The 26,606-nt window shown below is 47.4% G+C and overlaps 7 protein-coding genes and 2 non-coding genes across 9 annotated transcripts; 2 read left to right on the plus strand and 7 right to left on the minus strand.

Annotated features, from left to right (window-relative positions):
• Window positions 1–10,614: 10,614 nt before the first annotated feature.
• On the plus strand, window positions 10,615–11,898 carry AO090012000757 (uncharacterized protein; the record flags this gene model as incomplete). The annotated part of the gene is made up of 1 exon (XM_001727665.3): window positions 10,615–11,898. The coding sequence occupies one exon, from the start codon at window positions 10,615–10,617 to the stop codon at window positions 11,896–11,898; it is 1,284 nt and encodes a 427-aa protein (XP_001727717.3).
• A 209-nt stretch (window positions 11,899–12,107) lies between these two features.
• AO090012000758 (MFS transporter) lies at window positions 12,108–14,381 on the minus strand (the record flags this gene model as incomplete). Its single annotated transcript, XM_023236615.1, has 2 exons — window positions 12,108–12,309; window positions 12,790–14,381. 2 exons carry the CDS (start codon window positions 14,379–14,381, stop codon window positions 12,108–12,110), a joined length of 1,794 nt encoding a protein of 597 aa, XP_023091524.1.
• A 937-nt stretch (window positions 14,382–15,318) lies between these two features.
• AO090012t00025 lies at window positions 15,319–15,412 on the minus strand. Its single transcript has one exon. It is a non-coding gene; the product is annotated as a tRNA-Glu (tRNA).
• An 859-nt stretch (window positions 15,413–16,271) lies between these two features.
• AO090012t00026 lies at window positions 16,272–16,365 on the plus strand. Its single transcript has one exon. It is a non-coding gene; the product is annotated as a tRNA-Glu (tRNA).
• Window positions 16,366–16,737: 372 nt separating this feature from the next.
• On the minus strand, window positions 16,738–17,176 carry AO090012000759 (uncharacterized protein; the record flags this gene model as incomplete). The annotated part of the gene is made up of 3 exons (XM_023236616.1): window positions 16,738–16,904; window positions 16,980–17,099; window positions 17,152–17,176. The coding sequence occupies 3 exons, from the start codon at window positions 17,174–17,176 to the stop codon at window positions 16,738–16,740; spliced, it is 312 nt and encodes a 103-aa protein (XP_023091525.1).
• A 297-nt stretch (window positions 17,177–17,473) lies between these two features.
• AO090012000760 (uncharacterized protein) lies at window positions 17,474–19,027 on the minus strand (the record flags this gene model as incomplete). Its single annotated transcript, XM_023236617.1, has 9 exons — window positions 17,474–17,580; window positions 17,644–17,697; window positions 17,756–17,810; window positions 17,861–18,030; window positions 18,088–18,125; window positions 18,182–18,254; window positions 18,474–18,568; window positions 18,636–18,729; window positions 18,805–19,027. 9 exons carry the CDS (start codon window positions 19,025–19,027, stop codon window positions 17,474–17,476), a joined length of 909 nt encoding a protein of 302 aa, XP_023091526.1.
• A 1,064-nt stretch (window positions 19,028–20,091) lies between these two features.
• Window positions 20,092–21,804, minus strand: AO090012000761 (uncharacterized protein; the record flags this gene model as incomplete). Its single annotated transcript, XM_001727669.1, has 1 exon — window positions 20,092–21,804. One exon carries the CDS (start codon window positions 21,802–21,804, stop codon window positions 20,092–20,094), a length of 1,713 nt encoding a protein of 570 aa, XP_001727721.1.
• A 1,003-nt stretch (window positions 21,805–22,807) lies between these two features.
• Window positions 22,808–23,326, minus strand: AO090012000762 (uncharacterized protein; the record flags this gene model as incomplete). Its single annotated transcript, XM_023236618.1, is given in 3 exon segments — window positions 22,808–23,077; window positions 23,150–23,242; window positions 23,255–23,326. 3 exon segments carry the CDS (start codon window positions 23,324–23,326, stop codon window positions 22,808–22,810), a joined length of 435 nt encoding a protein of 144 aa, XP_023091527.1.
• Window positions 23,327–24,658: 1,332 nt separating this feature from the next.
• Window positions 24,659–26,293, minus strand: AO090012000763 (putative APSES transcription factor; the record flags this gene model as incomplete). The annotated part of the gene is made up of 1 exon (XM_001727671.3): window positions 24,659–26,293. One exon carries the CDS (start codon window positions 26,291–26,293, stop codon window positions 24,659–24,661), a length of 1,635 nt encoding a protein of 544 aa, XP_001727723.3.
• Window positions 26,294–26,606: the final 313 nt, after the last annotated feature.

Consider the following 26,606-nt stretch of genomic DNA (forward strand, 5'->3'; position numbering starts at 1 on the left):
TATATAATAGTTTTGTCCATGAACGATCCCATGTTGGTTGTTCATCCCAGAGGCTCTCAAAGTTCGTTTCACTGCTATTTGATTGTACTCAGACTAGAGAGTTTCGTTCTGGGAAACTGTAACAAAAGAAACTCGTGATATATCATCAGCAACGTGACAAATGGCGTGATCAATGGAATGAACTTCACCGCCTGTACCGCTTTCTAGTTCGATAATGATATGAGGGTATTCAACATTCTATTCTGTGTATATCACCTTGGAAGATATTTCTTCAAATTTCCATGCCGTCAAGTTATATTGACGAAGGTATTGAGATAAAGCCGATAAACAAGTATCGTGCTATGTAATATCGGTAGATCCCAAGGCAATGGCGATTACAAATCTAGTCATCTTGTTTAGTTAAGCTATCTCGGTTGTTGTCCGTGATCTACGTGGTATACTTGACCAAGTATGTACTGCCAGTGTACTTCCTCTTCGAGTCGCTTATAAATATCACTAGTTAGGGCTTTAGTAGATCATAAAGCAATCTACTGGTAAGCTACTTAAAAGCTGCGCAACTTGACTTTTCCATAGCATAGTATCGCTCAGAATTCCTTCCATAATTCCCTATACTTTCCTGGGTAAGAAGAATATATCGTCAAACCAAATGCTAATCAGCCTTTCTGACAGTCGCTTAGCTGGACCCAGACGGATCTCGGAAAATCGGGGAGCTGAAATTCGGCGTTGAGAAGGCGACTTTAACTATTGAGGAGAGTGCTCGAGGGGTCCTGGGTGTGGTTGATGCTTCGACTCGAGAGACACACAGTGGGAAACTGGTGATTCAATGTGGGTTTTGTACATTAAGCTTTAATGAAGCGGTGGTGTAATGGGGTATCGTAGGGCTCTAGACATTGGACTTTCTCGAGCCCAGATTACACACAAAGGCTTGAGTCTATTTAGATACATCATTGAAGTACCTTGTACCTCACCCAGTACTGACCCAACTGAAACCATATTTATTATTGATCTTCGTGAAAGAAGATTCCGAGGGGAATATGGAGCCGATGATAGGATCTTATTCATTTACCCTTCGACCAGGGCGGAAATTAGTCACTTTAACTAAGTTCCGCGTGGGTTATGTCAACGCCCTTGTGTACATCTACTGTCAATATCCTTGTAAACAGGAAATTAAGTACTGACTGATTGATACATTATCTCTTAAATTAGAACCGTCAAACATCGCATAAGAAAAGTCTTTAGAGGGGCCGCCCATGATTGAGTGTAGATTTCATTCATCCAATGATCATCTTGAGACGGCGGATAGAGAAGGGCAAAAACTGAACGCATTTATTGCTTTTTTCTTTGCAATATTTGAAAGAATATCATGAAACCCGTAGCATTGTTCTATGGGATGGTATCAGTTAATATAACCACCTTGGCAAACCTTACATACTATAGTCTAGAGCAAGCAGGGACCTCGGGGTAGAGCCCGATAAACCATTGCCCGGCGCCCCAGCCCGTCTAGACAAAGAAAGCAGCCACACTTGTATCACGCTGTTTAAGGCTGAAGCAAATCAGGGGAAATGACTAGAGACGGTTAGTAGTGGGACAAGTAAAACTTCTTGGGGATATAAACAGCATAGCCCGGGGGGAGATTATTGCCAGTTAAATCGCGGCGATCTTCATCTTTCTAATTTGCTACCAGGTTTTCTACTTAGTTCAGTGAATATGGCCCGACTTCTGGTTATCGTCCTGTTCTATTTAGCAGCTCTAGTTGCTGGTCAACACATACACACACATGAGAAAAGAGGCAGGCCCATGTTCTGGTCCAAGGAAGAATTGCACAGCCTGTGCCAGAACGTGGCAGTATCAGAGCAACGGCCACGACAGGGAAAACTACAGACCTTTCTAAGGGCAAGCTGCAAGACCAAGAAACAAGCTTCTGCATCGGAGCCCTTGGTAACCTCGATCATTAACCTAGACCAATGTCTTGGCTGGGACGAGCGGCAGTAGAACTTTACCTCAAAAGCAGGGTATGTATATAACTAGGCTATGGCTTGTTATGCTTTTCTTTGGATATGAGTAATAACTATATGAAAATAGTGGAATGGGGATTGAGAAAGGCGAATGCCATAGCTGTCGCTACTACGACTACAGGCAGCTCTTTGACCCTATTACGCGCAGCTTCCAGTGCTGGTGCGCGAACGTGGGAGGGGGTCAGGGAGTGGGGGCAATGCTGGAATCTCCGGACAATCTTACACCTTCTGTTCTTGCAAATTTTGACATGGGTAAATATATCTCCGTGGCAGATATGAGACTACTTTCTAATTAGAACATGGCAGATGGTGTGTTAGGAGCTGTCAATGGTATATTGAAATGCCATGATAGACAAGGCCAGATTGTTAGTTAGCTGGCTTTCCTAGCAGTTATCTATCTGTATAAATAGGGCTTGCTTTAGTAAAAGTTTTTGATGAGACTTTGTCGAATTTGGATCTATTGTATCAACTGCTCGTGATACCAGTTAATACAGAATCCATCATATGCACCAATGTGCCACTCGTCTAATACCTTACCCAATCCAATACCACCTGGGCTAGGGAAGGTCACCCAAGGCTGTATCCGAGGGTGACTTCTTACTCCAAGACTACATTAAGCTAACCATACGAACGATAGCTCAGGGGCTTCTTAGTCAAACATCCCAGGGTGCAGAAACCCCTAATAATCCATGATTCTCAAGCTTTGCCCTCAGCGTTCTAGAATCGAACACATCTCGTAAGTCTCACTTTTTGACTCAGTTCAAGGCCTAATGACTTGGAATGTTCCACGACACGTGTCTGTCTCAGACAGTAAGGTTCTATTTCGGTTACCAAAGACCGCTGTTTAAGATGCTGACTGAGGTCGCGAAGAAGGCTCGAATTTGTTTCAAGCCACAGCGCCATGCTTTTGCCGCTTCATTTCCTCGTGCAACTTGTTATGTTATATGGTTTATTGCTTGACACAACTCAGGGGTAGAGTTCCTCCCAAAGCATCCCCCAATGTAGTCCAGACTCCTTATCTACACCAGTAATATCAAACTCAATATTTATCTCCGTTGCGGAGCTACGCATAGGTATTACTTGTTGTATAGATTTATGTATGATATCATTATGCATAAAGCCCAAGCCAATCCCGACCCGAGATATTTTATTACGGGCGAAAATGTATGCAAAAACCGAAAAGAACCGAGAGGAGGGGCGTTCGCATGCTTGAAAGCTATCATTAGCGAAAGGTGATAGAGGCAGATAACGCGACTTTTGTGGAAAACCCTGAGTGAAAAGAGATAGAAGACCTATACATATTATTTAGATATCTCTGGCTTGGAGGAAGGTAGATTACACGTCGCCGATTGGTGGATAGTTGATTCATGATATCACGTTATGTCGGCGGGGTTCTTTGGAACACTCAAGAAAAGAAAAGCGAAAAGAAAAAAATTATTTGTTCATTTACTATCATGGGTATCAAGGGTATCAAGCGGTGTGCTAGGTTGCTGGTATGAACAGGCAGCTATTGCTTCATCGTATGCTGGGTACCTTGAAGACAAGTAGTATACGGAGCCACGGATGCTATAGCATCTATCTGCAGGTAGATATCGGCACACCGCTCAAGAGATAAACATTAAGGAATGACTACGACTCCTGTGTTATAGACACATCATGTGGCAAATGTTGTGATAACCACAGGTACTGCGTAACATGCAATAAGGCCGCCATCATTAGCCTCCGCCATTGTATAGTTGGAAAATCTTTGTGGATTTGCTCCATGAAATGATGAAAGAATTGCATTTCTAGGTAATATAGTTCGGCAACTAGCCAGTTCATACGTCGATTAGCACAGTCATTCATGGATATGACCTTCTCGGCGCAGCCCTAGTGAGTGCCGGAGTCCACCAGAGCATTGACCATTGACCAGATGACGCATATTCACAAGGCTCAAACATCTACCGATTTACACCTATCTCGGGCCGTAATCAAAAGTCTTCGGCCTCTGGAGGCTTAGAACCCGAAAAAATCGGCGTGATAAATCTGCATCATGCACGGCGTGATTCCGTGATTCTGCAGGGAAATTAGCAGACGCTAGATCGCAAGCACTGACCATGTACGTGAGAGAATTAAGGGGAAGTAATTAACCGTTGGGCAGCAATACATTATCAAGTTTTTACTGAAACAATAAGCTGGTGAATGGGTCTAGTGCTTGATTTCTCGATTTAACGCGTAGTGCTATATATCCACAGAGGCAAACTACCCCCCAAGTTTGAGGATGTATGACGCTTGTCTCCTAGGTAATGACTGTTTCAGTATACTGCACAGACCAGACTAGTTGGCTCTGTTCTTTTCCACGTGGGACACGGACAGGCTGTTGCTCTAGCTAGTACTGTACTCTGTCGGGAGTTGGTAATCTAGCTTCCAACTATAGATCATAGCGCGTCGGATTTTTCAAGGATATTTTTCCTGGCGCTAGTGATCGCCAACAGGGAATAAAAGCAGAGTCCCGATAAATTGATGGAGTCTGTGCACCAATTTTAATATTTTTCGTAACCATCGGGGATTTTATGTAAATGCAAGTGGTTGGGGATGTAACATGTCACTAGCGCTTTAGTGTGATTGAGATCGTGATAGTGACTCTAACGCATTGGTCGGTCTGGAGCAGTCTATTGAATTTTTATTATGTTTTCATCTTAGAATTATGTACATAGAAACTTCGTCAGGTACAGCGGAAAACGCACTGGTTGATAATGCGGCGGATGGAGTAAAGTAGGGTTAGCTTATCGGGGGTGCCGGGAAAAAAAATTTCGTCCAGTCCTCCCTCAGATTCTTCCCATGTGAATTATTCTATGGCGACGCATCGACCGGCCAGCCGGTGATCTGTGCTTCTTTTCCGATGCTTTCTTTTTCCAGCACAGGTAATTTGTCAATTTATTCCCAGCTTGTTTTTTCTAGAGCCGAGATATCTTTGCAGACCACCTGACCCAAAGCTACTGGGGCGGGAAAAGATCTAGAAGGTCGACGGGAGTATAAAACTTTGGAATTGTCGGTGCGTGGGCGGATGAGTGGATCTAGGGACCGTTAGTTACTAGGCTAGCTCTAGTCTGGCTCGCTTACCGCAAGGTGGCCACCGTCCTGGAGGGTTAGATATCAGTTACCTACTACTAAACGGTAACTGGGTTTCCTGGTTCTAGTCCCTGCTTACCCAGGTCGGTGGTACCACTACCAGGGCTGTGAGTAATTATCTAGGAGGTAGTGCTTATTATCCGATTAGTCGCTGGTGGCGATCAGTAACAATGTGGGTTTGGAGTTGTTGAGTCATAGATAGATATTTTTGACTCGGTTTGGGACTGTCACTTGTGGGATGGTCTAATCATTCAATCATATTTCGCGAAGAATGCTTATTACTATTATTATGAGAATGGAATTGTCAGGAGTGCTCCAGGCTATTATAACCGGTTAATTTTTTCATGGTGAGCCGATGGACCGGTTACATCGACAACATCATACACTACACATAAAAGCATATGAAGATGAGTGTGGATGTAAACGTCGACTTTAATGTGGAAAACCATAGACATCATTCCATGATAGCCGACAATAGCATAGCATAAAAAGATCACCAGCTCGACGAAAGTGAAATAAGCTCGGCTCCACTCGTTCCAGAAATAGCATCCCAGCCGCCCGATTACTAAGTGTCTATTCATGGAGTGTTTATTTTGGCGGTAGTAAAAGTAGTAGTAATGATTTTCCTCAAGATATCGCTTGACATTTACCAATCCTATTATCTGCTCATCCCCACAGTACCCCATGATGGGAAGAAATATTCCCGTAGGATATCCAAGCTCACATACATGCCGTCCCGGCTCGGTATCACCTCCCCCGCCAATAACGGGATTTCAGTGTTACGATTCAATCCCCTAGTTCAGGCCAGATTGAGTAACGGTCCCTGCATTGATATGGAATGCACAGTCACCCCGGCATCTGGGCTTGAGTCGGACTACTAGTGAAGAATGTGCCAGGTTACACTGCATCGACCGAGATGCTGCTTTAGCAAGGATAAGAACGACAAGAATATCAATGGAGAAAACAGGGAATAGGATAGGTAGATCGACGTCTGTGTTATGCGGGACTTGACAGTGATTAGCAGGGTGGTGAGAATAAAAGAAACAAATCAAGGTAGACTGCATGCATGCCTGCCGTGGCTTAGATACCTAGAACACCCAACACAGATGTCCAATGCAAATTCTCCGTCGGAAGACGTTATCTAACACCTTTCCACGTAATATGCTATCTCAGGTGAGTCTTTGACATCATGAGAGAGCTATGATAGATCCACAGCTGTATGAGAATGTTGTGCTACAGAAGTAGTGGTGAGCTTGGGATTGGCAGTGCAATGTCCGGGGCGTCTAGTACGATATTTCCGGTCATTGTACATAGCGTATAGCTTTACTAGGCTATGATCATGGTACTGCGATATGAGGAGTGAGCTGGTGTTATTGGCCCGCTAATATTAACAACAAATAACTATGGAATATGGTGGGTCTCGCTTCTGTCAATCATGAAAATCATACGGATGTATGAAACGAATCAATCGAAGCATGGCTGTGCGATGATGAAGCCGAGTGGGCCATGATAGCTCAAACACCATGTAAGGAGATGTTGCCTGAAACCGTGAGCTCCATGCTGACAGGAAAAAACTTGATGCCCATTCAGACTTCGTTTTTTATCGCAGGATCCAGAATAGTAGAGGCCGAGGCTGAAACGGTTTCAGTCATCATGTCAGACAGAACCCGCCACGTGAATAGGAAAAAGATAATTTTTCCATTAGACGACCACTAAGTCAATATTTTTAACATCTGTAATACTCCGTATATCATAGAACAGTAAATGGTTGGGCAGAAATCAACGGTGGAAGCCTCCGGAAGACCCAATCCGGCGCGCCGCTGAGCATCACAGACCTAACGGTGCCCCGTGCATATCCAAAGAGCTGATCAGCGGCAAATCCATTAGTCCCGGTTTAGAAGCTGATCAACAGGGACAGCGCCATCTGCACAGGGGTGGCCAGCCATCGCTGATAGGGGGAGAGAAGGATTCGTAACCGGCTTTCGGCCATTAACTTGCATCTTGCATTTGATATCCAATCAATTCAATCCTAACCTCACCTCTAGAATTCTCCCCCACTCTGCCCCTCCTCTACCTTTTTGTCCCTTATCTCTCACTGTTACCTATCATTCTCCCGGTCTTACTATTTTGCTACTCTAAAAGAGAATAAAAATCCCTACCGCCACGTGACGATGACGATGGAGCCTTAGGGAGCTTCGTAAGACCGAACTGCCACCTGGACTATCACCTCTCTGTCCCCACCACCTTAACTTGAAAATCTCCTATTGATGATCGCGATGGTGTGATAGGAGAAAAAAAAGAGAGAAAAGAAATTCAATCATGCTGTGCATATCAAGCTAAACAAGCTTCGTCATCGGCGCACACGCGGTCGGCGTTCTCAGGAGGTATCGGCTTCGAAATCCAACATCGGGTAGCCGAACAGAAAAAAAAAAAAAAAAAAAAAAAAACACGAGATACCAGTGTCTCTTCTTATTCGCACAGCCTTATTGCCTTCCGAACAAGAACTCCGTGTCCAGACCGACCGAACCTTCCGTGGGTCACTTTTCCTTATCCTTGGGTTTCTCGTTAGCGGTCCGGTTCGGGCGCTAAAAGAGCCACTGCTAAAGTCTTGCTATCTCTTGATAAACTTGTTCCTGCGGATCCACTTCCGGTTTTTGCCTCTTCAGATAGACCAGAAGAAAAAAAAAAATAGTGAGAGAAAAGGAGGGTCTGACTAGCATGGTGTTCAGTCCTCTTCTTCCACTAACAATAATGGATCCAGTGATCTTCTCTGCTCTAAAGGTTCCAGAAGGATGATCGAGACTGTTCGACCGGTGGGGACAATTTTCTAAATATTTTCAACCGCACAAGAACAACCCCAAAAATATAGGACAAAGCATGAGAAAAGGGTGGGAAAAGGGGACAAAAAAGGAACAGAAACAAGAAGAAATCCAGAACAATGAAAGAGTGTCAATTGTATTCTCCTATAAAACTGACAGTCTCCATCTAAGACCAAATGTGACTCCCCTTTGGCCACTTGTGGTACCGTCGTGGACCCCGTGGAACCAGTGCTGTCGACCGTGGTCACAGCCAAGATAGTCGCAAAAAAAAGCTACTCTAACTATGCCTAAGCGTTGTTCTAGTCCATCGAAGTTGGGTGTCACACTTAGTCTTGTTTCTCTGTTGGTAATTTTTATTTACTCATGGTTTATTCTGTTACTCTAACGAAATCCCCTGAGGGTTGACGCCATTAAAAGAGGGGCTAGACAATTGGATCCTTTTAAACTCCGGGATATGAGCTTTTCTTTTGTTTTTGATTTTCCTATCTGGCAACTCTAATCGGTGATTCATTTATTGGATATCAAATCTTCCCCCAGCCGGTGATTTATCATCGTGGCGAAGATACTGCAGCGATTTGATACAAAACTCCACTTCCCTCCAGCATCCCTCTCACATCCCCTAACGTCAGGACCCCAGGTATCAAGAATCTACTACAAATTTTTAATACTTTTAATATTCTTTCCTTGAAAGGCTTTGCAACACAGAGTCAACGACGGATCGCTCACTATCCAATATCTTCAACGCTCCGTCATTGTGAATATTGTCAATCGACATTCCCTGTTTCGACTCTCAGCCACTGCTCTATATCTAAAGATCTCCTATTCGTGTCTTTGGATCAGTGTGGCAAAAGAAGGAGACCGGATATATCTCCTTCTTCCTCCTTATACCTTCCAAGTGGTTTACTGTTCATAGCCCTACCTAGAATTGGAGTCATGTCCCCGTGACGTACTATCATTCCTTGTGGCGGGACCTCTACCCCTTCTTTCCTATCGATCCGACTGTTCCCTCCCGATAGTCGTGTCCAAAGTACCGCTACGTACAGGTGATCCTGTCCGTGCTTAAGAGCTTTTGCTCTCACAAAATTCCACAAAGGTAGGCTCTTGGCAAAGGCTTCTTGTTAGCCATCCAGTACTGATCTAACTCTTTCGGTAGGCTACACCCTCCTCTCACTCAACCAAAACTCTAGTCGCTGGCTCGACAGAGAACAAGAGACAAGGAAAGCAAAGATTTAATAATTCACGAGGCGATTTCGAACAATCAAGAATAGAACGCCGAGAGAGCGAAGGTAACACGAAGACCCAAAGAATTTGCTTTGACCCTGTTTGGCGAGTCACGTAAAGAACCCAAAATGGCCGGTGGTTATTTCGATTTACCCGTCGCCTCCTCGAGGCGTTCGAGCGTCACTGAAGTACCTGAGGGGCCAGGTAGATCCTCTGCAGGGCCGCGTGTATCCTCCCTCCCCTCGCCCAATAATGAAGCGCCTCAGGACCGATCAATGGACTTGCGCGGAGCTCAGGGCAGGCATCGGAATGCCGGCATTCTCAAGAACACCAATCGCGTCAAGTTCACTGTTAGCGAGTATGGCCTGGGCGAGGTCCCCTCCGGATCGACGTCAGAGAGCCTGTTTGATGGAAGGGGCTCATCATTGCCGCAAAAGCCCTTACCCACCGCCAGCATTCCATCGACGGAGAAAGCATCCGCCGAGCCCCAATCGTTTCCCTTGGTTGATATCAATGATAGCTCACCAACGGGTGTCACCGGCCGAACGATCCACTCTCGGGCTAGCTCCCCAGGATTCATTGGGGACAATGAGGTCAGCTATGAGAAGGGGAGGGCCATCTACTCCGCACAAGAGAGAGCTCAGAGGCTCGCATCCCTCCTTGGTCGCTCCTCAAAGTCTCCGAAGCCAAGTCCTCGTTCAAGTCTGCCGTCATCAATAGCGTCCACACCTACAGAAGTGGCGCTACCCTCCGAGGATGGTGACGAGATACCTATGATCAGTCTTCCCGAGAAGCAATACGACTTCTTCTCCGACGATGAAGACAACCTCATAGATAAGCGACAATCTACACGCACTGCAGAAGCTCATCAGCTAGTGCGACAAATGACTCGAAAGGACTTTAACTTTTTCTCGCGCATTCGCGCTCCCTCTCCCGGCCTCCGCTCTGGTCAGATCACTCCTCTTGAGGAGAGGGATCCTGACGCCTATGTCGAACGGCCATCTCACTATCGTGGCGGTATTCTCTCCACCCTTCTGAAGCTCTATGATCAACCTTCTCAGCAAAACTATTCTCGAGGCCGGTATGGTCACTCACGTCAAAGCAGTTCGTCAGGCCTTAGCGGGCGAGGCTTGTCCCCGGACCCTGGTTGGAAGCCCCAGCGGCCAAGGAAGTGGTACGAGAAATCTCCGAACCAATCCAGCATATCTCTGTCTGGGTCGACTGCCAAGAACTCCTCTAGCTCTCCCATTGCCATGCTCAAGCGGTCCCGGAGCATTGGTGCTATACCCGGCATGCCTAAGAGGATGGGGAAGCCACAACTGGAGGATGAGATCCGCGTCACCGTTCATATCGCCGAGCTCCTCTCCCGCCAACGTTATCTACTCCTGCTTTGCCGTGCATTGATGAAATACGGTGCACCTACACACAGGCTGGAAGAGTATATGAGGATGTCTGCGCGCGTTCTGGAGATCGACGGTCAATTCTTGTATATGCCGGGCTGTATGATTATTTCCTTTGACGATGCGTCTACCCACACTACCGAAGTCAAGCTGGTCCGCTCTCACCAGGGTGTTGACCTGAGTCGACTGTCCGACGTACATCAAATCTACAAGGAGGTGATTCACGACGTCATAGGCGTCGAGGAAGCTACGCAGCGGCTCGAGGAGATCATGAAGAGACCGGACAAGTACCCGGTTTGGCTCCTGATTTTGATTCACGGTTTCGCCAGCGCCAGCGTCGGGCCCTTTGCCTTTAATGCCCGCCCCATTGACATGCCCATCGCTTTCGTGTTGGGATGTCTCCTGGGTATTCTACAACTGGTCCTGTCTCCTCGGTCCTATCTCTACTCAAATGTTTTCGAGATCTCGGCAGCGGTCTTGACGTCATTCCTAGCCAGGGCTTTCGGAAGCATTCGCTACAACGGTGAACGTCTCTTCTGCTTCTCAGCTTTGGCGCAATCGTCGATTGCCCTCATCCTGCCCGGATACATGGTACTGTGCGCTAGCCTGGAGCTACAATCACGCAGTATCGTCGCGGGCTCCGTCCGCATGGTTTACGCCATCATCTACTCCCTGTTCCTTGGATTCGGTATCACAATTGGCACCGCTGTATATGGCCTCTTGGATAGCGACGCATCCTCCGATTACACATGCCCCGCCAGTCCGATCACCAACGAATACCTCCAACATTTCCCCTTCGTCATTCCTTTCACCATCTGCCTTGCCCTTGTCAACCACGCCAAGTTGAAGCAAATCCCGGTGATGATCGTCATTGCTTTCGCGGGGTATGTCACCAACTATTTCGGCTCCAAGCGATTCTATTCAAGCACACAAGTGTCCAATGCGTTGGGCGCCTTCGTGATCGGCGTCATGGGAAACCTCTACAGCCGACTGCGCCACGGATTCGCAGCGGCCGCAATGCTACCTGCTATCTTTGTTCTAGTCCCATCCGGTCTTGCAGCCAGCGGATCCCTGATCTCCGGGATCGCATCGGCAGAGCAAATCACCAGCAAAATCACACCCTACTCTGTCGTTGCCAACGGCACACAGGGATTCGTGGATGCAGCAAAGAACATGACCACAACAACAAGCAACGATCAATTCCACGGAGTCGTCTTCGACATCGGATACGGCATGGTCCAGGTCGCAATCGGCTTCACCGTCGGTCTTTTCCTCGCTGCATTGGTCGTGTATCCGCTTGGAAAGAAACGCAGCGGACTGTTCAGCTTTTAAAACACCATGCACACATAACATACATACATACATACATAAATACCCATTCGCTCACATTTCCTTCTGTCGTTTGTCTATTTTGAACCTCTCACCAATCGATATGGATTGCATCATCGTCACGCAGCAAGCGAGTTAGTCCTGTTATTAAGCGTGTGTCCTGTATCTCTTCTCTATTCCTTTTGTTCTTCTGCTTTGTTCATATATCGGCGTCACATACTATCTCTTGCATTTCCTTCTCTGGTCAGTTTTACTTCACATTGAGCCTTCTCTTGCATCTGGGATGTCACGATATGATTTGAATTGGACGGATTTAGCGAGCAATGCACCGGATATTCAGCAACTGGGATTGTTTCTTTTCTTTGTATGTCTTTTGGTCGATTATATCTGGTTTTGGGTTTTGTTTTTGGGGGGCTATGGTAAATATAAAAAAGGGTCGGCGTGGATGACTTGGAATGACTTTGGCTTTTTTCTGGGATATGTTTATGTTTATAGTAGTGATATCATTTGAGAATATAGTTATGGATTTCTGGGGCTTGAGGGTCGCAGATTCTTTTCGGATTTTATGGAGTTTTTTCTCATCATATCGTAGATTACATTTCTGGATTTTCACCTGGGTACTGAATTGAAGGTTGCCTTATCATATTAGCATTAACGTATCTAGCTGTATTAAAATATCAATTAAGAACTGGTCCTACTTGAACCATACTTCAACTACCACAAGGACACACTGTACCCAGCAGTAGCCACTTAGTTCCTTTTTTATTCAGAAATCCACGGAATACCGTAGCTATCTGATACAGCAAGAATAGTATAACGCAATAAGGTATCTATATAACCTATTCCAATCCCAATCCCTAAAACTTAACCAAAACTACAAATCACCTCCCTAACCTCTCCTCCCTCCACCTCGGCCCAAACCTCACAACAACCCCCAAAAGCGGCGCCGTGGCCAACATCACAAACGCAATGAACGTAAAACACCATCCCCTCCCCATAGCATTCAACATAGGATCAATGAGCGCCGTAGCACCCGCGCCCAGCAAACAGCGGACGAAATTATTCGACGCTGTCGCGGCGCTCGCATTCCCGGGGTACAGATCCACAAGCAACGTACTTACTGTATTGAATGCGCCGGTCAAGCCTAGTCCCATTACGAATAGGATGGTGGTGGGAGCCGCTAGATGGACACCGAAGTGGAGGACCCATCCGAAGGCGATTACAGTTAGACTGCCGATTGCTAGTAATGGGAAGGCGAGTTGGAGACGGGCTTTTTCGATGGGGAAGTCTTTTAGGTCCCTGGAGGTGGAGTTGTGGAGGGGGATGTTGAGTTGTTTTGCGAGGCGGCGGTAGTTGGAGTCGAGGATTTTGCCGGAGATGATGGAGGCGAGTGTGGCGCCGAGGCCGAAGGGGATGTAGCAGAGGCCGATTTGGAGGTCGTTGAGGTTGTATAGGTCCTGGTAGATTGAGGGGATGGAGGCGCTGACGTCGTAGAAGCCGGCGAAGAGGATGGCGTTGGAGAGCAGGATTAGGCTTGTGTCTTTTTGGAAGACGATCGAGAGGGTTCTTAGTGGGTTTGGGAATGTGATTTTATTTCTTTCTTCTGTGGTGTTGGTTGCTTCCTCTTGTTCTTCTTCTGTTCTTCTGGATCTGGTTTGATACCAGTTGATTAATGATAGGTTCCAGGTTGGAGGCGGGAGAGACCCGTTGCCGACTACTTTCCGGGCCGTTTCAGGGAAGAAGAGTAAGAACTGGATGGTGAAGGTGCCGGCGAATATAGTCAGAAACCAGAATATAGCTCGCCATCCTAGATACTGCGCCAGGAGGCCTCCGATGACCGGACCCACGGACGGGCCCAGTAGCGTGCCGGCAGTTACGAAGCCCATATATGAGCCCCGCTCCGCGGCAGTTGCGATATCCGACACCACCCCCGAACCGAGCGCAATGGTAGTGCTGATTCCGGCGCTTTGTAGACAGCGGAGAACGAACAGTGCGGCGTAGTTGTTTTGTAGTGCAAGTCCAATGTTGGCTGCTATGTACAGGATGAAACATCCGATGTAGGCTGGCCGTCGGCCTGCTTTGTCTGCAAAGTCACCCACGAACATGGGCGATAGCCCTTGGAAAATCTTCTTATCGTAAGTTTTCTTATTCATGGACAGACGGGGAAATGGTACTCGTACCATGTAGCTCATGAGAGTCAGATTTATCAAGCCACCTGAGACATGTAGATCATTGGCTAGGGTGTTTAAGGCCGGATAGTAAATCTGTGAAGACACCGGGGAAAAGAAACCAGCCCAGGATGTACAAAAGACGATATATCTCTTCTGCGCTTTCGAAAATGCAGAGTACACGACATCGCTGGCCCTGGTCGATGTGTGGGCTAGGACGGCATTGCCCGAGCTCTTACCCTGGGCTTTTTCCTCAAAGCTACCCGGGTTAGATATTGTTTCTTGGAGGCCTTCTGCATCGTGACAAGCCGAGGCCATTTTCCAAGTATGAAGGCATTCAGAACAACCGAAAACAATACAACTCGCGGGGCCTAGGGCAGAAATGCATGTGGTCTGTGCTCTTGTTGGTCACCTGACTATATCGAATGATTGAGCTCATGCATAATTTGGTCTTTCTTTTGGTAGAATGCCTTGGTCGATGCAAGTATTGACGATAGAGGCCATTTGTAGGTATGTCAATTTCTTATCAATTGGATGTGGTCCCCCGTCAGACAGGGTTCGCCCTTAGCAAAGTCTTTGCTGTGCAGCCCTATTTACGGACATGCGTAGCCCTATAAGAAACTGATGAAGAGCAAGTCAAGAAGTCAGTCCTCCGATATTGTTTAGAAAAGCTGAATAACATTTGGCAGCTGATCACGAGCGAAAGCAATATTCGAGAGGGGTGACCCTGCTTCAATCTTTGTGTCAACACGAAGGCAGGAAATAGCCCTAGAAGGGCTCGGGCACTGACATAGGGAATAGGATGGCACATAAGTATAACCATGATCCAAACGATCGATTGGGAGGATCAGGTTCCTTGCCTATGATCTATTTATCCTCGGATGGACAATATGGCCTCGCATCATTCTATTGAAGATTGAATGTATCGCCACTGTATACCAAAAGTCGATATGTTGAGTGAACCAACTAAACATCCGGCCACATAAATTATGCAGATCTTATCAGACCAAAAAATAAAAGAAAGAAAGAAAGAGGAAAAAGGGAAAAAAAAAAAAAAAAAAAGCTTATGCATCCCTAATAAATGTCAAGGCGGCTGCAATAAAGGTGGCCTTCAGTCCCTCACAGTCTGACGGCCTCGAATGGCGACGAGATGAGGAGAAGACCTCGAAATAATATTAGATTGATGAGTGCCAAAAGATAAAGAGTTACATTGCGTATGTCAGAAGTTCACGACAAAGAGCCAAAAAGAAACTGACTCCGATACGGGGAATCGAACCCCGAGCTGCCGCGGAACTTGCTTTCATGTTTAAGCTGAAAGGCGGCGATGTTAGCCGTTACACCATATCGGATTTGATGAAAATATTTATATGTTTTTGCATATACAAGCTTGTGGGCATTTAATATGTTAATCCTTGAGCCCTATTCATTGGCATCCGCGACTGGGTGTTGCATTTTTCTTGCAATTTCTTTGGGCATAATCGCGGCGATGCAATGCTTCTGTTAGACAAAGGTCATTGGGCCTGATAGTGGGGGAAACACCTAGGACTTGAAGGGTGTGTTGTGCTACGGAGCTATTAGTTTCGTGGCTATATAAATATCTGCGCAGCAGTACTGAGAGGGACACCACTGGGGTTATAATCCAACACACCCACAATACCTTGACAGTTAGGTGACGCCACCTGATTATCATACCCACAAGCCATCACCGAAAAGGGTTATGTCTAGGACAGCAGGTTGTCATAGCAGGGATACTAGTCATCATAGCTGTAACCCGCAGCCCGAAGTTATGTACAAGCGGGTGGGAGCATATCTAGGGAAGTCAAACGTTACAACTAGATTTGAACATGACATTTATACGTCGTAGCTCCATATAGCTGAGAGTCAGACCCGAAATATGTTTCTTATATCCTAAATTGCACGATAAAGTGTATAAGTTATTCCGACACCTTGGGGATGAGTATGTGGTAGGCATAGGGTTTACCGAATCCCTATAGCAGACCGAAGCTCGCTCACCGCTGTGACATGAGTTGACTATATTGGATAACATGTGGAATCTTACTGCCTGCGAAATTCTTTCGATTAAGTTCCAAGGTATCCCATGATGACCATTCTATCACCATTTTTAAGCGTTATAGAGTGCATGGTTACTACGGACCATTAGTATAGTTTGGTTATAATGTAAAAATTCAGGCCTTATTGTCAATAACATCCGATATGGTGTAACGGCTAACATCGCCGCCTTTCAGCTTAAACATGAAAGCAAGTTCCGCGGCAGCTCGGGGTTCGATTCCCCGTATCGGAGTCAAATTTCTTTTTTGTGCTTTGGTTCGATTTCCCTGGAGTTCTTTTTCACGTCCTCAGATTGGGAATTCCTATCTAATGCTTGGGGGTTTGAGTTTAGGATAATATAGTTCGTAGTGTAGGGGATTGAAGAATATTGCTGGCCATTATGGTGATAATGATGATGATGATTAATTTTTTTCCGGAGAGTGCTTTTGTATCTCCTATCAGCTATTTAGTTCTTCTATTTCCAGTCTCATTTGGGCTTCATGAGTTGCATCGTCATCACTTTCATTCTTTTATTATCGTAATGCTTAAGAAAGATATAACTAGCGTTTCCCATACTCGAGATCATGGTTGATTAATGGGTATCGTCCCGTATTAAGTCAGGCCATCATTTCGCTTGAACTGTTTCCCTCACTACATTCTTATCTCCAAAGTCCGTACCAACAACATGTTGTGCGGATCCCTGTTCTTCATCTTGGCCGATAGTGGCGTCCTTATCATGCTCGATAGGAGCATAACGCCTAACAACCAACCAGGTCGGGAATACCGCGAGACCTATATTAGTGTTCGGGTTAGTCTTTCCTATCCCTAGATACAAAGAACAAGGCAAGAAAATGGGAAGCAACATACCAAGCAAAATAGTATTTACAGCAAGGGGAACTCGCCCGCCATACCAATTCCTCGTGTTGATGCCGTATGAAACGGCCTGAGCGAAACTTTCCTGCCCACGGAGGATGCCAGAGTACCGGGCTGGGTGGTATTATTAGTGGTCGGTTTTATGTTGGTATTGGTGTTCACGTACCCAGTTCTGAGATGTTGTCGGTCATTGTGGAGACCAAGTAGTAGAGCCAGTTCTGGAGTGCTTGCTGGGAGAATTCTAATGTTAAAGGGGTTAGCGAGATTTCCGGCAGAAGACAAATCTATTATGAAGGGGATACCAACCCCAGAGAAGGATAACGAAGAGTCCCTCGGTGAAGCCCTTGTCGGACCAGTCGAGGGAGGGTGGGTTCGTAGTGTACTTCTCCTGTATTACCCAGGCGTAGACCCAGGTGGCGATGTGTACGAGGACGACGTAGAAGAAGCTGGAGCCCTAGTTAGTATACCCCGTGCTGCTGAATGATGCTTTATGGTGGACCGTCATACCTGTATGTGACCCGCTTCTTGATTGAGATCCCTCTATAGTCAAGGAACCGACTTATCATTCCCGAGGATAACAGTCTTGCGAAGTTGCCTGGCCGATGTTAGACACAGATTGAACTTGAAACATCTAATACCCAGATTGTGAAAGACATACTGACAAAGCCGATCAAAGCACGGGCTCTGACGCCGAAGTAATAGGTTGTGAAGTCTATGCAAAAACTGTTAGTGTTTCCACGTGTAGATATGGATGACATGCAAAACCATACTTCCACTGTACTGGTTAAAGTATGCCGCCCAGAAGATCGGCAACAGCAGAAGAACCTGAATCTGCGTTAGCCAAACCATCGACGAAAGTGAGGACAGCGACTGACTTCTCTCCGACAAGAAAGCTTCCAAAGCTCCCGCATCTCCGCACGCCATGAGTCCTGCAGAACAATCCTCACTTTGCTCCCATCGCTACGCTGGACCTTCTCAGGTGGCGAGAGAAACCACGCCAGGGGAACGGCGAGGCACTGTAATGCGACGAAGATGAGATAGGTCTCTGTATAAGCCATTAGCAATCATCACCGCAGGGAAAGATAGATTCGGCTAGACTTACGCGAGCCAACTTTTCCTTTGCTCTTCGCTTCAGCAGAACTGTAACTGAGTGAGCAGAATATCTCAACAAAATCTTTATCTTCCAAGACACTTACTGGTTGAGCCCGAGGACAATTGCGCCGCCCAGCAAAGGTCCACCAGTACGAAACCAAAGCCAGATACTTTCCGCTGTCAACGATATTGCCCACTGAGTAAGACTAACACACCTAGATTGACTCACTTCATATATCTGCCCCGCTTTGTTGGCTCTGGATATCCCAGTGCCACCGCACCCTCAGAAGCCCAGAAAAGACCCGCCCTGGTTTTTGCGTAAGAGAATGGATAGCTGTCGACCGGACATCTCATACTTACGATAAACCACATGCTACCGATCCCAGAAGCACAAACCAAACGTTGCCCTAGACTCGTAATTAGCGCTCCGCCACGAACACACTAGAGTCTGGAACGTTTGTACATAGCGGTTATTTGTATATAATGCGGCCCTGTACCATTTCTCGTTTAGTTCAAATCTAACAATTATCCAAGCAAAACATATGAGCTTATACATACGAGTAAATCGGATACCCAACTGCACCCAAAAGTAGGGTCCAATTCAATCCAATGCGGTTCGCAATCGGACCGCCGAAGAGACACAGAAAACCCACTAGAAGACCCCGCAGAGATCAGCACCGCCAACCAATACAACACCCGATTATAACGCATCAAAGGGTTAGCATACTCAGACCAAAAACCAACGCATTGGCAGCGTTTATCAAAAATGGCGACTGTGCGCCACCGGCACCCAAGGAATTCATTGCATTCCACAAGCCGGGCGCGAAAAAGCCCACGCCACCGATAATAAAGGCATTGAAAAGCGTTGAATGATACCATGTTCGCTTCTCTTTATTTTCCACCGTCATATCGGTGGATGAACCCGAATGCGATGATGGTTGTTCGGCCATGGCGTTGGATAGTCTCGTTAATTGCCCGTCCAACTGAAGAGAAGGACGTTCGGCGCCATGATAGATATAGCATGCTTTATGCTTCCCCCCTCTCCATTCAAATTTCTCGTTCAGGAAATCCTCATATTGAAAGAAAATTGCGTGCTCTTGTAAATATCACGATAGCGTGCCATTAACATGTTACTATGACACTTGGTGTACAGACCCAAGACTGCAACGTACGGCAGAGGGGCCAATCAATGACTGGTTGTGGAGAAGAGCTTGGATGCCAATCGGCCTGGGCCGCCGCTTAAAACATTGCTGGCTCATGCAAGTCATGCAGACCCATGCAGCCTTAAAAGGACGGTGTCTGTTTGAATCCTCTCCTTTTACTATACAACTCAATGCGTGCCATTGACATCCATGACATACTGGCCTGTCAGCCGCTGTCACTAAAATACACGAGACGCTACAATTTCTACGGGAGCTGGACCGGTCTTTTCTCCATAAGCTGTACTGATACCGCTCAGCATTGAGAACCAATAAAATTAACGCTTGTACATACATGGCCAGATGATGTACACTGAAGGAATGAAACATGGAATCGCCCTGGGCTCAAGATGATCGACTCAGTCCGACCAAGAGAAATCTGTTGCAGTAACAGGAGCAGCCAGGTCACGAAATCCACTACATAACGTAGAACTGATTCCCCATTTTCATCAGCGCATTCGGCAGTTGTAAAGAGTGGACAAGAACGTAAACAGAGGTCGGAGAGTAAAGAAACTTAAGAAAGGAAGAAGGTAAATAAAAAAAGAACCTCATCATCCAAGGCTGATGCTGCGGAAGGCCGCCTATGTGTGTCCAAACACATAGGAAAAGCAACATTAGAGACAATTTCGACTATCACATGAGAGTATCCATTTTGAACAGGAGAGAAGCTCTGGGCCGCTGTTCAAGTACAACAAAAGAGTAAAGTAGGGTGTTAAAAAAGAAAGCCAAGAAAAAAAAAAAAAAATAGCGCAAAAAGTAATCATCCAAGTGTGCACATCCGTTACGTCTCAGTCACATTATGTACGATGTTCGCGTTACATGATCGGGGTCTTGCGCTTTTCGGCGCTAGATAGCACAAGCATCGGGGTCTTGCGCCTTTCTGGACCCTGCGCTGCTGTCTTCTGGCCAGCGACGACAGCAGCCACCGAAGGTGTTCCCGCGGGCGAAGAAACCGGATCCGTGCGAACATCTGCCAATTTTCCGCCGAAGAAGCCACCATCCTCGCTGATCGGAGTGGTCGTGTACGGGCTATCCTGCGACCGCCGTTCCCGAGAAGATCTCTCCTTCCTCTCAGATCCAATGGCGCCATTGGCTGCGGCACGAAGGCTTCCCAGACTGGGTTTGCTCGAGAGACTGCCACTGCGAACGGTAGCATCGTCACCGTCGGAGAATGTGAATTCCTTCTCACTCGCCGGGGTGTTGGTGCCACCGCTACTATGGCATCCGAAGCTGCGGCTATCTCCGCGTCGTTCGAGGCCTGCACGCACAAGGTTGTGAACGGCGCGACGGCGCTGACGGGTTGCGAAGTTCTTGCTTCCTTCATGGTTTGATGTAGGCTTGGCGACAAGTTCCTCCAACGAGGGTGGGCCCCGGGGTTGCCGGATCGGGTGCTCTCCGGCGCGATTCTGGCCAGGCCCAAAAGTTCCAGTTGCCGGTGTCTGAGAAAGGGCAGCGGTTTTGGGAGCGGCAGGAGCTATGTTTGAGTTTGCCTTGGCCGTGTCAATGGAAAATCTAGCAGGGTTGAAGGACGAGCTCTTCTTGTGACCTCTGCGAAATGCATTGGCGGAGGGGGGAGGCAAAGGAGCAGTTTCCTGTGGAGGAGAAGGGCTGGCACTTGGAGGAGAGGCCGGCTGGGATAATTGTTTCGTCTCTGGGGGAGGAGAAACTTCAGCTCGGAACGCTGGCACCTGCATGGCAGGAGATTGCGTCTCCTCTTCCTGGTAAGGCGAAGAACTTTCTTGCTGGCAGGAATTGTCGTAAATGTAATTCTGTTGACCAGTGAGGGGGTTGTAGACGGAGAACAGCCCTGGTTGACCCGGCACTGGCTGCACAACTGGCTGCACACCTTGCTGGAGCTGTTGCTGATAGAGGCCCATGCCTGGAACAGCGAGAGAAGGATACTCCTGCTGCTGGTTCATCGGCATTCCTAGGCTAAGACCCTGGAACTGCTGGGCCGCTGCGGTGACGCTAATCAGTTGTTGCTGTAGGCGCTGTTGTTGGGCCGCCAGGAAAAGATTTGTGGACATCAATTCCGCGTACAGACTCTCGTCGATTGGCATATCGCCGGCGATGTCGATAGCCGGAGGTGCGAGCACCTGCTCCGGCAGAGTGTACACGGGGCGACCGGTGTTCATGTCCAGGCCCTGATTGAGGGCCATTGAGTGTCGAGGGAAGCCAGTTCCCATGGCAGTTTGTGGAACACGTTCAGCAGTGCGGTTTGAAAGATTTCCATATCGATCACCCTCCACGCCCAGGTGCTGTTGACGGGCGGAAGCCGAGGGGACAGTGGCGGATTTTGGAGCCGTCCTCAAACCTGCCAGAAGATGCGAACGGCTAGTGCGCGGAGTGGGAATGGGGGCCGATGGCTGCGATTCATCGATGGTAGAGATGTGTGGAGGTGGCACACTCAATCGCTTCACATTAGGGCCCTTTCTCCGAGACCCGAAACCGGAACTCGGGGCCCCAAGCGAGCTTCCGTTATTGAAAGACGGATTGTAAGTCATCTGAGCAAGACCGCCAGTGTCCATACTCGTAACTAGTATAAAGGAAGAAAGTCACAAGGGTAGTATGTGCAACGAGTAAGAATCAAAGAGCCGTAGTGAACCGACAGCACTAGGTAGTCGATCAAACGGAAGCCTGCGTATTAAATTATTACAAGGAGGCGATGGTAAGAATGAAACCCTCGAGGATCGTTCTGACACCAGAAATCGTGTCTATTATGCAAAGCGTTGAGACTGCGGTCGCGAATCCTAGACTTGGCCGGTGTCAGCAAGATCGTGAAGGCGACCGAGATAAGATCGACATACCTGAGAAATGTGCGATGGGAATAAATGGAGTTGCAAAAAAGAGAGCTCGAAAAAGACAAAGAATGATTAATAACCAGGTGTACAAGGAACGATCGACCTGGAGGTCAGGGCAGAGTTGCAGCTGCCAAAAGGAGATCCGATGGTGGAAGTGATGGACGACAGACGCGACCGGACGTCAGGAACCGAGGCAAGAAAGTCGAGAGAGACAAGGGAAATGAAGGTCTCTGTAATTAAAGACGATGATAAAAATGGGTGGGAGATGCTCTGCAGCTCCCAACTGAAAGGATGCTTGAACACGAAAAATGGAAGAGGAGAGACTCTCGACGATTGACCGTTGAAGAGAACAAACAACGGAAAACGAGAACAGAGCCGCTCAAGTGATGAAGTAAGGGATCGTCGAATGAACTTTTAATTTATTCTCTCTCTTTCTTGCTCTCAGACTCTCTTTTTATTTTCTATTTTTCTTTGGCGTTTTTTGCCTTTTTCTTTTTTTCTGTTCCTCCAAAGTATCCCGTAAATCGTGGAGAGGGAAAGAAGAGAGAAAGGAAGAGAACCGGCGATGATAGGGTAGTGTACTGATGAATTGGTCCGTTCGGCTGTTGGCGCGCGTTGGGTCGGTTTTTTTCCTTTTTTTTTCTTCGCGCTTTTTCCTTCGTCTACCCGCTTTGGCCGTCAATAGTCAAGCCAAAGAGCCCCAAGCAAATTCCAATTCACTTTCCGCGGATTAAATAAAACTTTTCCGAATTGACAGGCGAAGAAGTCTGAAATGAAAAGGAAAAGGACTGCAGGTGGAAAAGAAGACAACGAGGACAGGATAAATTAGGTTGGTTAAGGCAACACGAAAAGGGGGAAGAGAAGAAGTGAAGATGGGACTGGAGAGGATAGAAGAAAGCCGATTGAGAGAAGGAACAGGAGGGGGAGGAAAAGACAGAGTGGGTGAGTAAGAGAAAAGGAAGAAGAGAAGAAGCGAGGAAAAGAGAGGGAAACTATCCTCCTATTGTTTTTGCTACTAATACTTTCTAATACTGTAAGACGCAGAAGAATTAAGGTGCTAATAATACAAGACCTGTAAAATCAGCATCATGATCGGAGGCGCTGAGACACTGACTGGTTGGCCACCTTTGACACTTGCATTCTGACTGGTTCGCTTGAAGAACGACTAGTCCTGAACAGGGTTAGCCATGGGGAAGTGGTGATTCTCAGAGTGGATGATTTCTTGATAGCCATTGTTGGGTGATCTCATTTGGGGTTAGTCGTTCTGAGGTGGTGCCTGAAATAGTAGCCAATAGATCGGGGGAAATTGTGATGGTCCTCAGGTTCTCCATCCAGCCCCATGGTGGCTTTCCTTATTTAGAAGCCGGGATCTTAATGAAGGTGCCAGGTGAGATATAACGTAGTAGCGGTTGAATTCAAAACCATTTCTCCTTCAAGGTAGCATTGAATTACAATGCAAAGTCTGGAACGGTAGATACAAGTGAAGTAGATCAAAACTGATCAAAGATTCACCAAGACATTTCACACCTATTCGAGTGCCCTAGTGCAGTCCCTGGTTTAATTAATCCCATTGCCCGTCAATCCACTATCATGGAACACAGACAGCGCATCAGCCGCTATGACCAGCCAATCCGCCCCCAGAATCGCCTCTGCAGCCTGACAGTGACGCCAATATGCACCCCGTACCCCAACCCCCATTGGTTCGTCCCCGAGCTCCTTACCCACTCATCCCTGGGATCATCCCGGCTTAGTGCCATCCAACGTGGCCTCCTCGCCGCCAGCCAACCGCTTCCATCGCAGACTGATTCCCCTCTTCTCCTTCCCCTGACTGGCCTGATGTTCCCCCTACCACCAGTTTGGTTCGGTATTGCGCTATGGACCAATTTACACATCGAACCAATGGATTTGGGAGAATGGGAAGGGAGGTAGCACGGGAGTATCTGTGCTCATGCACCTAGGCCTGCATGGAAGAAATGCCATGCTCATCAGCATGTCTTTGACCTACGTACTTGGTTACCTTGCTATTGATGGTTAATTTGGTTCCAGTCAGCAGACAATTCTAGAAGCGGGGTTATGCTAGTCCAATGCATATCCCATACTCCACTATCGCTTGCACATAATGATACCATGATATTGGATTTTGATCTATGACTGTATGTACATCATCTACCCATGCTGTAATCCCACCCGCCTTACCATCGGCTAGATTCTTCCTGTCTTATTCTTTTGGCCTGTCACCGTGCCATCCAGAACAATAAGCACACACTGATAGTCCCGACAAACTCAAGAAACACATCGGATGCCTCCAAAGAAAATAACAATTGGGTATCTGCTGGCAGGACAAACTTTCCCAGTCCCCACCAGAAGCTAATTATGATAAACAAAAATAACGAAATCGTAAGGAACGGCATGTCCATGTAGGTAAAACTAACACATCGCAGAGTTATTGGAGAAACGTAATTCTCTGCAGAATTAGAAAATGCGTGAAACTTCATATCTAGCCCTTGGTAGATCCCGTAAAGCCGAAATCGATACACTCACAACCAAGTCGGGATAAATGCTGAGAACCAGAAATTACATTCTAAGCATCGACAGACACGGGAGGTCCAGGGAGAGAAAAAGTCGCTGACCCCTGGGGTTCTGGCTCGGGGGACTCGCCCCCTGCACCTTTTCCGTTCATTCGGTCAAACTCCAAGGTCTCTACTAGTTCGGCAGCCATGGGATCTAGTTCTTCTTCTTTCAGCCCTGTAGCGAGTGACACGAGCTTCCGATGAACATCAAACTTAGTGCTAACACCCGCATCTGCCGTTTGTTGGGCGAGATCTTTGACGGCGGCACGTCGTGCTTTTTGCGCCGAACACAGTCGTCGGGCTAACTGATAGACGGTAAGCAATTTGTTCTGATCAGTCGATGTTGAGTTCGCGTCCTCGTTTGTGGGTAATGTCGACGAGGCAATCCGCTCCCTTAAGCGGGCGTGCTGAATCTGTTCCAGTAGCGATTCGTAGCGACTCCTCAGCTGTTCGTAACGCTCGAACTGTGCATCGACGTGCTCTTCTTTGCTTTCCTTCGCCGCCAAGTCGGCTGTTTGTTGTTGAATTTTCTGCCGATCCAGCTCCAGCTGTTCGTATAGCGCCTCTGGATTGGCAACGTCGTCTGGATCCGGCTGATTGGCCTTGGAGCTCCCGTACCCAACGGCAAGTTTCTTGTTCGCCTCGGCCATGATTACCCCAATCTTAGTGAGGAGTGCAGAGGTGGAAGGGGAGGGGTCTTGCGCTGGCGCAACGGATTGGTGATCGGCGTTAATTGGGCCAGCAGCTTCCCCATCAATGTGGTCATTACCCATCGTGATAGAAGAAGGCGGCGGTGGGATATGTCGGTCAGACTGATTCGCTCGTTGAGTGATACTGGCAGCCGTTTCGCCCTTCTTATTTACTAAATCTCCAGCCCGCGAGCAATGTGTGAGGAGCAAGTGAACCAGGCGAAATGCACCATTTCGAGCAGCAACCAAAGCTGCCGTGTCTCCATTGGAGTCTTGGCAGGATAGCAGAACATCGATTTCCTCTGGCGTACAAGTAACTCGTAATTTGTCGAGCAGTACTTCACAATAGTACCGAGAGCTCTTCCATTTGCCTTTGCTTCGAGTGGTCTCTGCTATGTGATGGAATATGGTAGCGCCGAACCAGTCTCGGAATGATACTGTGTCCAGGAGTAAATCCAGGAGCGGCGGAAATGTCCTCTTTTCATAGTTGTTTGTAAATAGAACTGCACGCACAAGTGGCGTTTCTTCATGTACTGAGAGTGTCTTCACATCTGCCCCCCTCCGTAGCAGATCTTTTACTATCTCCAGATCACCCATCGCACAAGCCCAATGGAGAGCAGTGTTCCCTGAATCATCTATTGAACGGTCCACCTGGAAGTTGGCCGGCGGCTCCGGTGGAGGAATTCGTGTCGCTTCTGGAGCATCCCCTACTGTCATGAAGTAGTCCAAGAGCTGGTCGCCATACAGTATATGTTCCTGTTCGCTTATTGACATCGCGGTTACCTCATTCATGCCTCGTTTGCGTTTTCGCGGATAGTTGCCATTTTGTGTGATATGCATCATCTCCTCATCTGCGACCATGGACGAAGATTCGAGGGTTGCTTGTTCAATCGATTCGTCTTCATCGAACCCGGGGTTCATCTCATATTGCTCATGAGTGAAACTGGGTGGCCCCATGCTGCGATGCGGCTTAACCGCACTGAAAACCTCCTCATGTACAACCCTCCGGTTAGCGGCTGCATTTTTCTGAGCTCTCGGTTTCGACGCGGCCGATGTATGTTTTGGAGCAGGTGGCGGACTGCGATCCCCAGCTACGTAGTCGAAAATTGGTCTTAGCTTATCAATGATATTATTGCGCTCAGCGAGCATCCGGCCTTCGGGAAGTGGAATCCATGTCCCTATTACGAGCTTTAGCACGGCGACCATCATGAGCTTTTTGTCAAAGTGGACTTTCACTACCTTGATATTTACCATAACCACCCTGTACTTT

This window comes from Aspergillus oryzae, chromosome 4 (assembly GCF_000184455.2).
Source record: "Aspergillus oryzae RIB40 DNA, chromosome 4".
In the NCBI taxonomy this organism is placed as follows: domain Eukaryota; kingdom Fungi; phylum Ascomycota; class Eurotiomycetes; order Eurotiales; family Aspergillaceae; genus Aspergillus; species Aspergillus oryzae.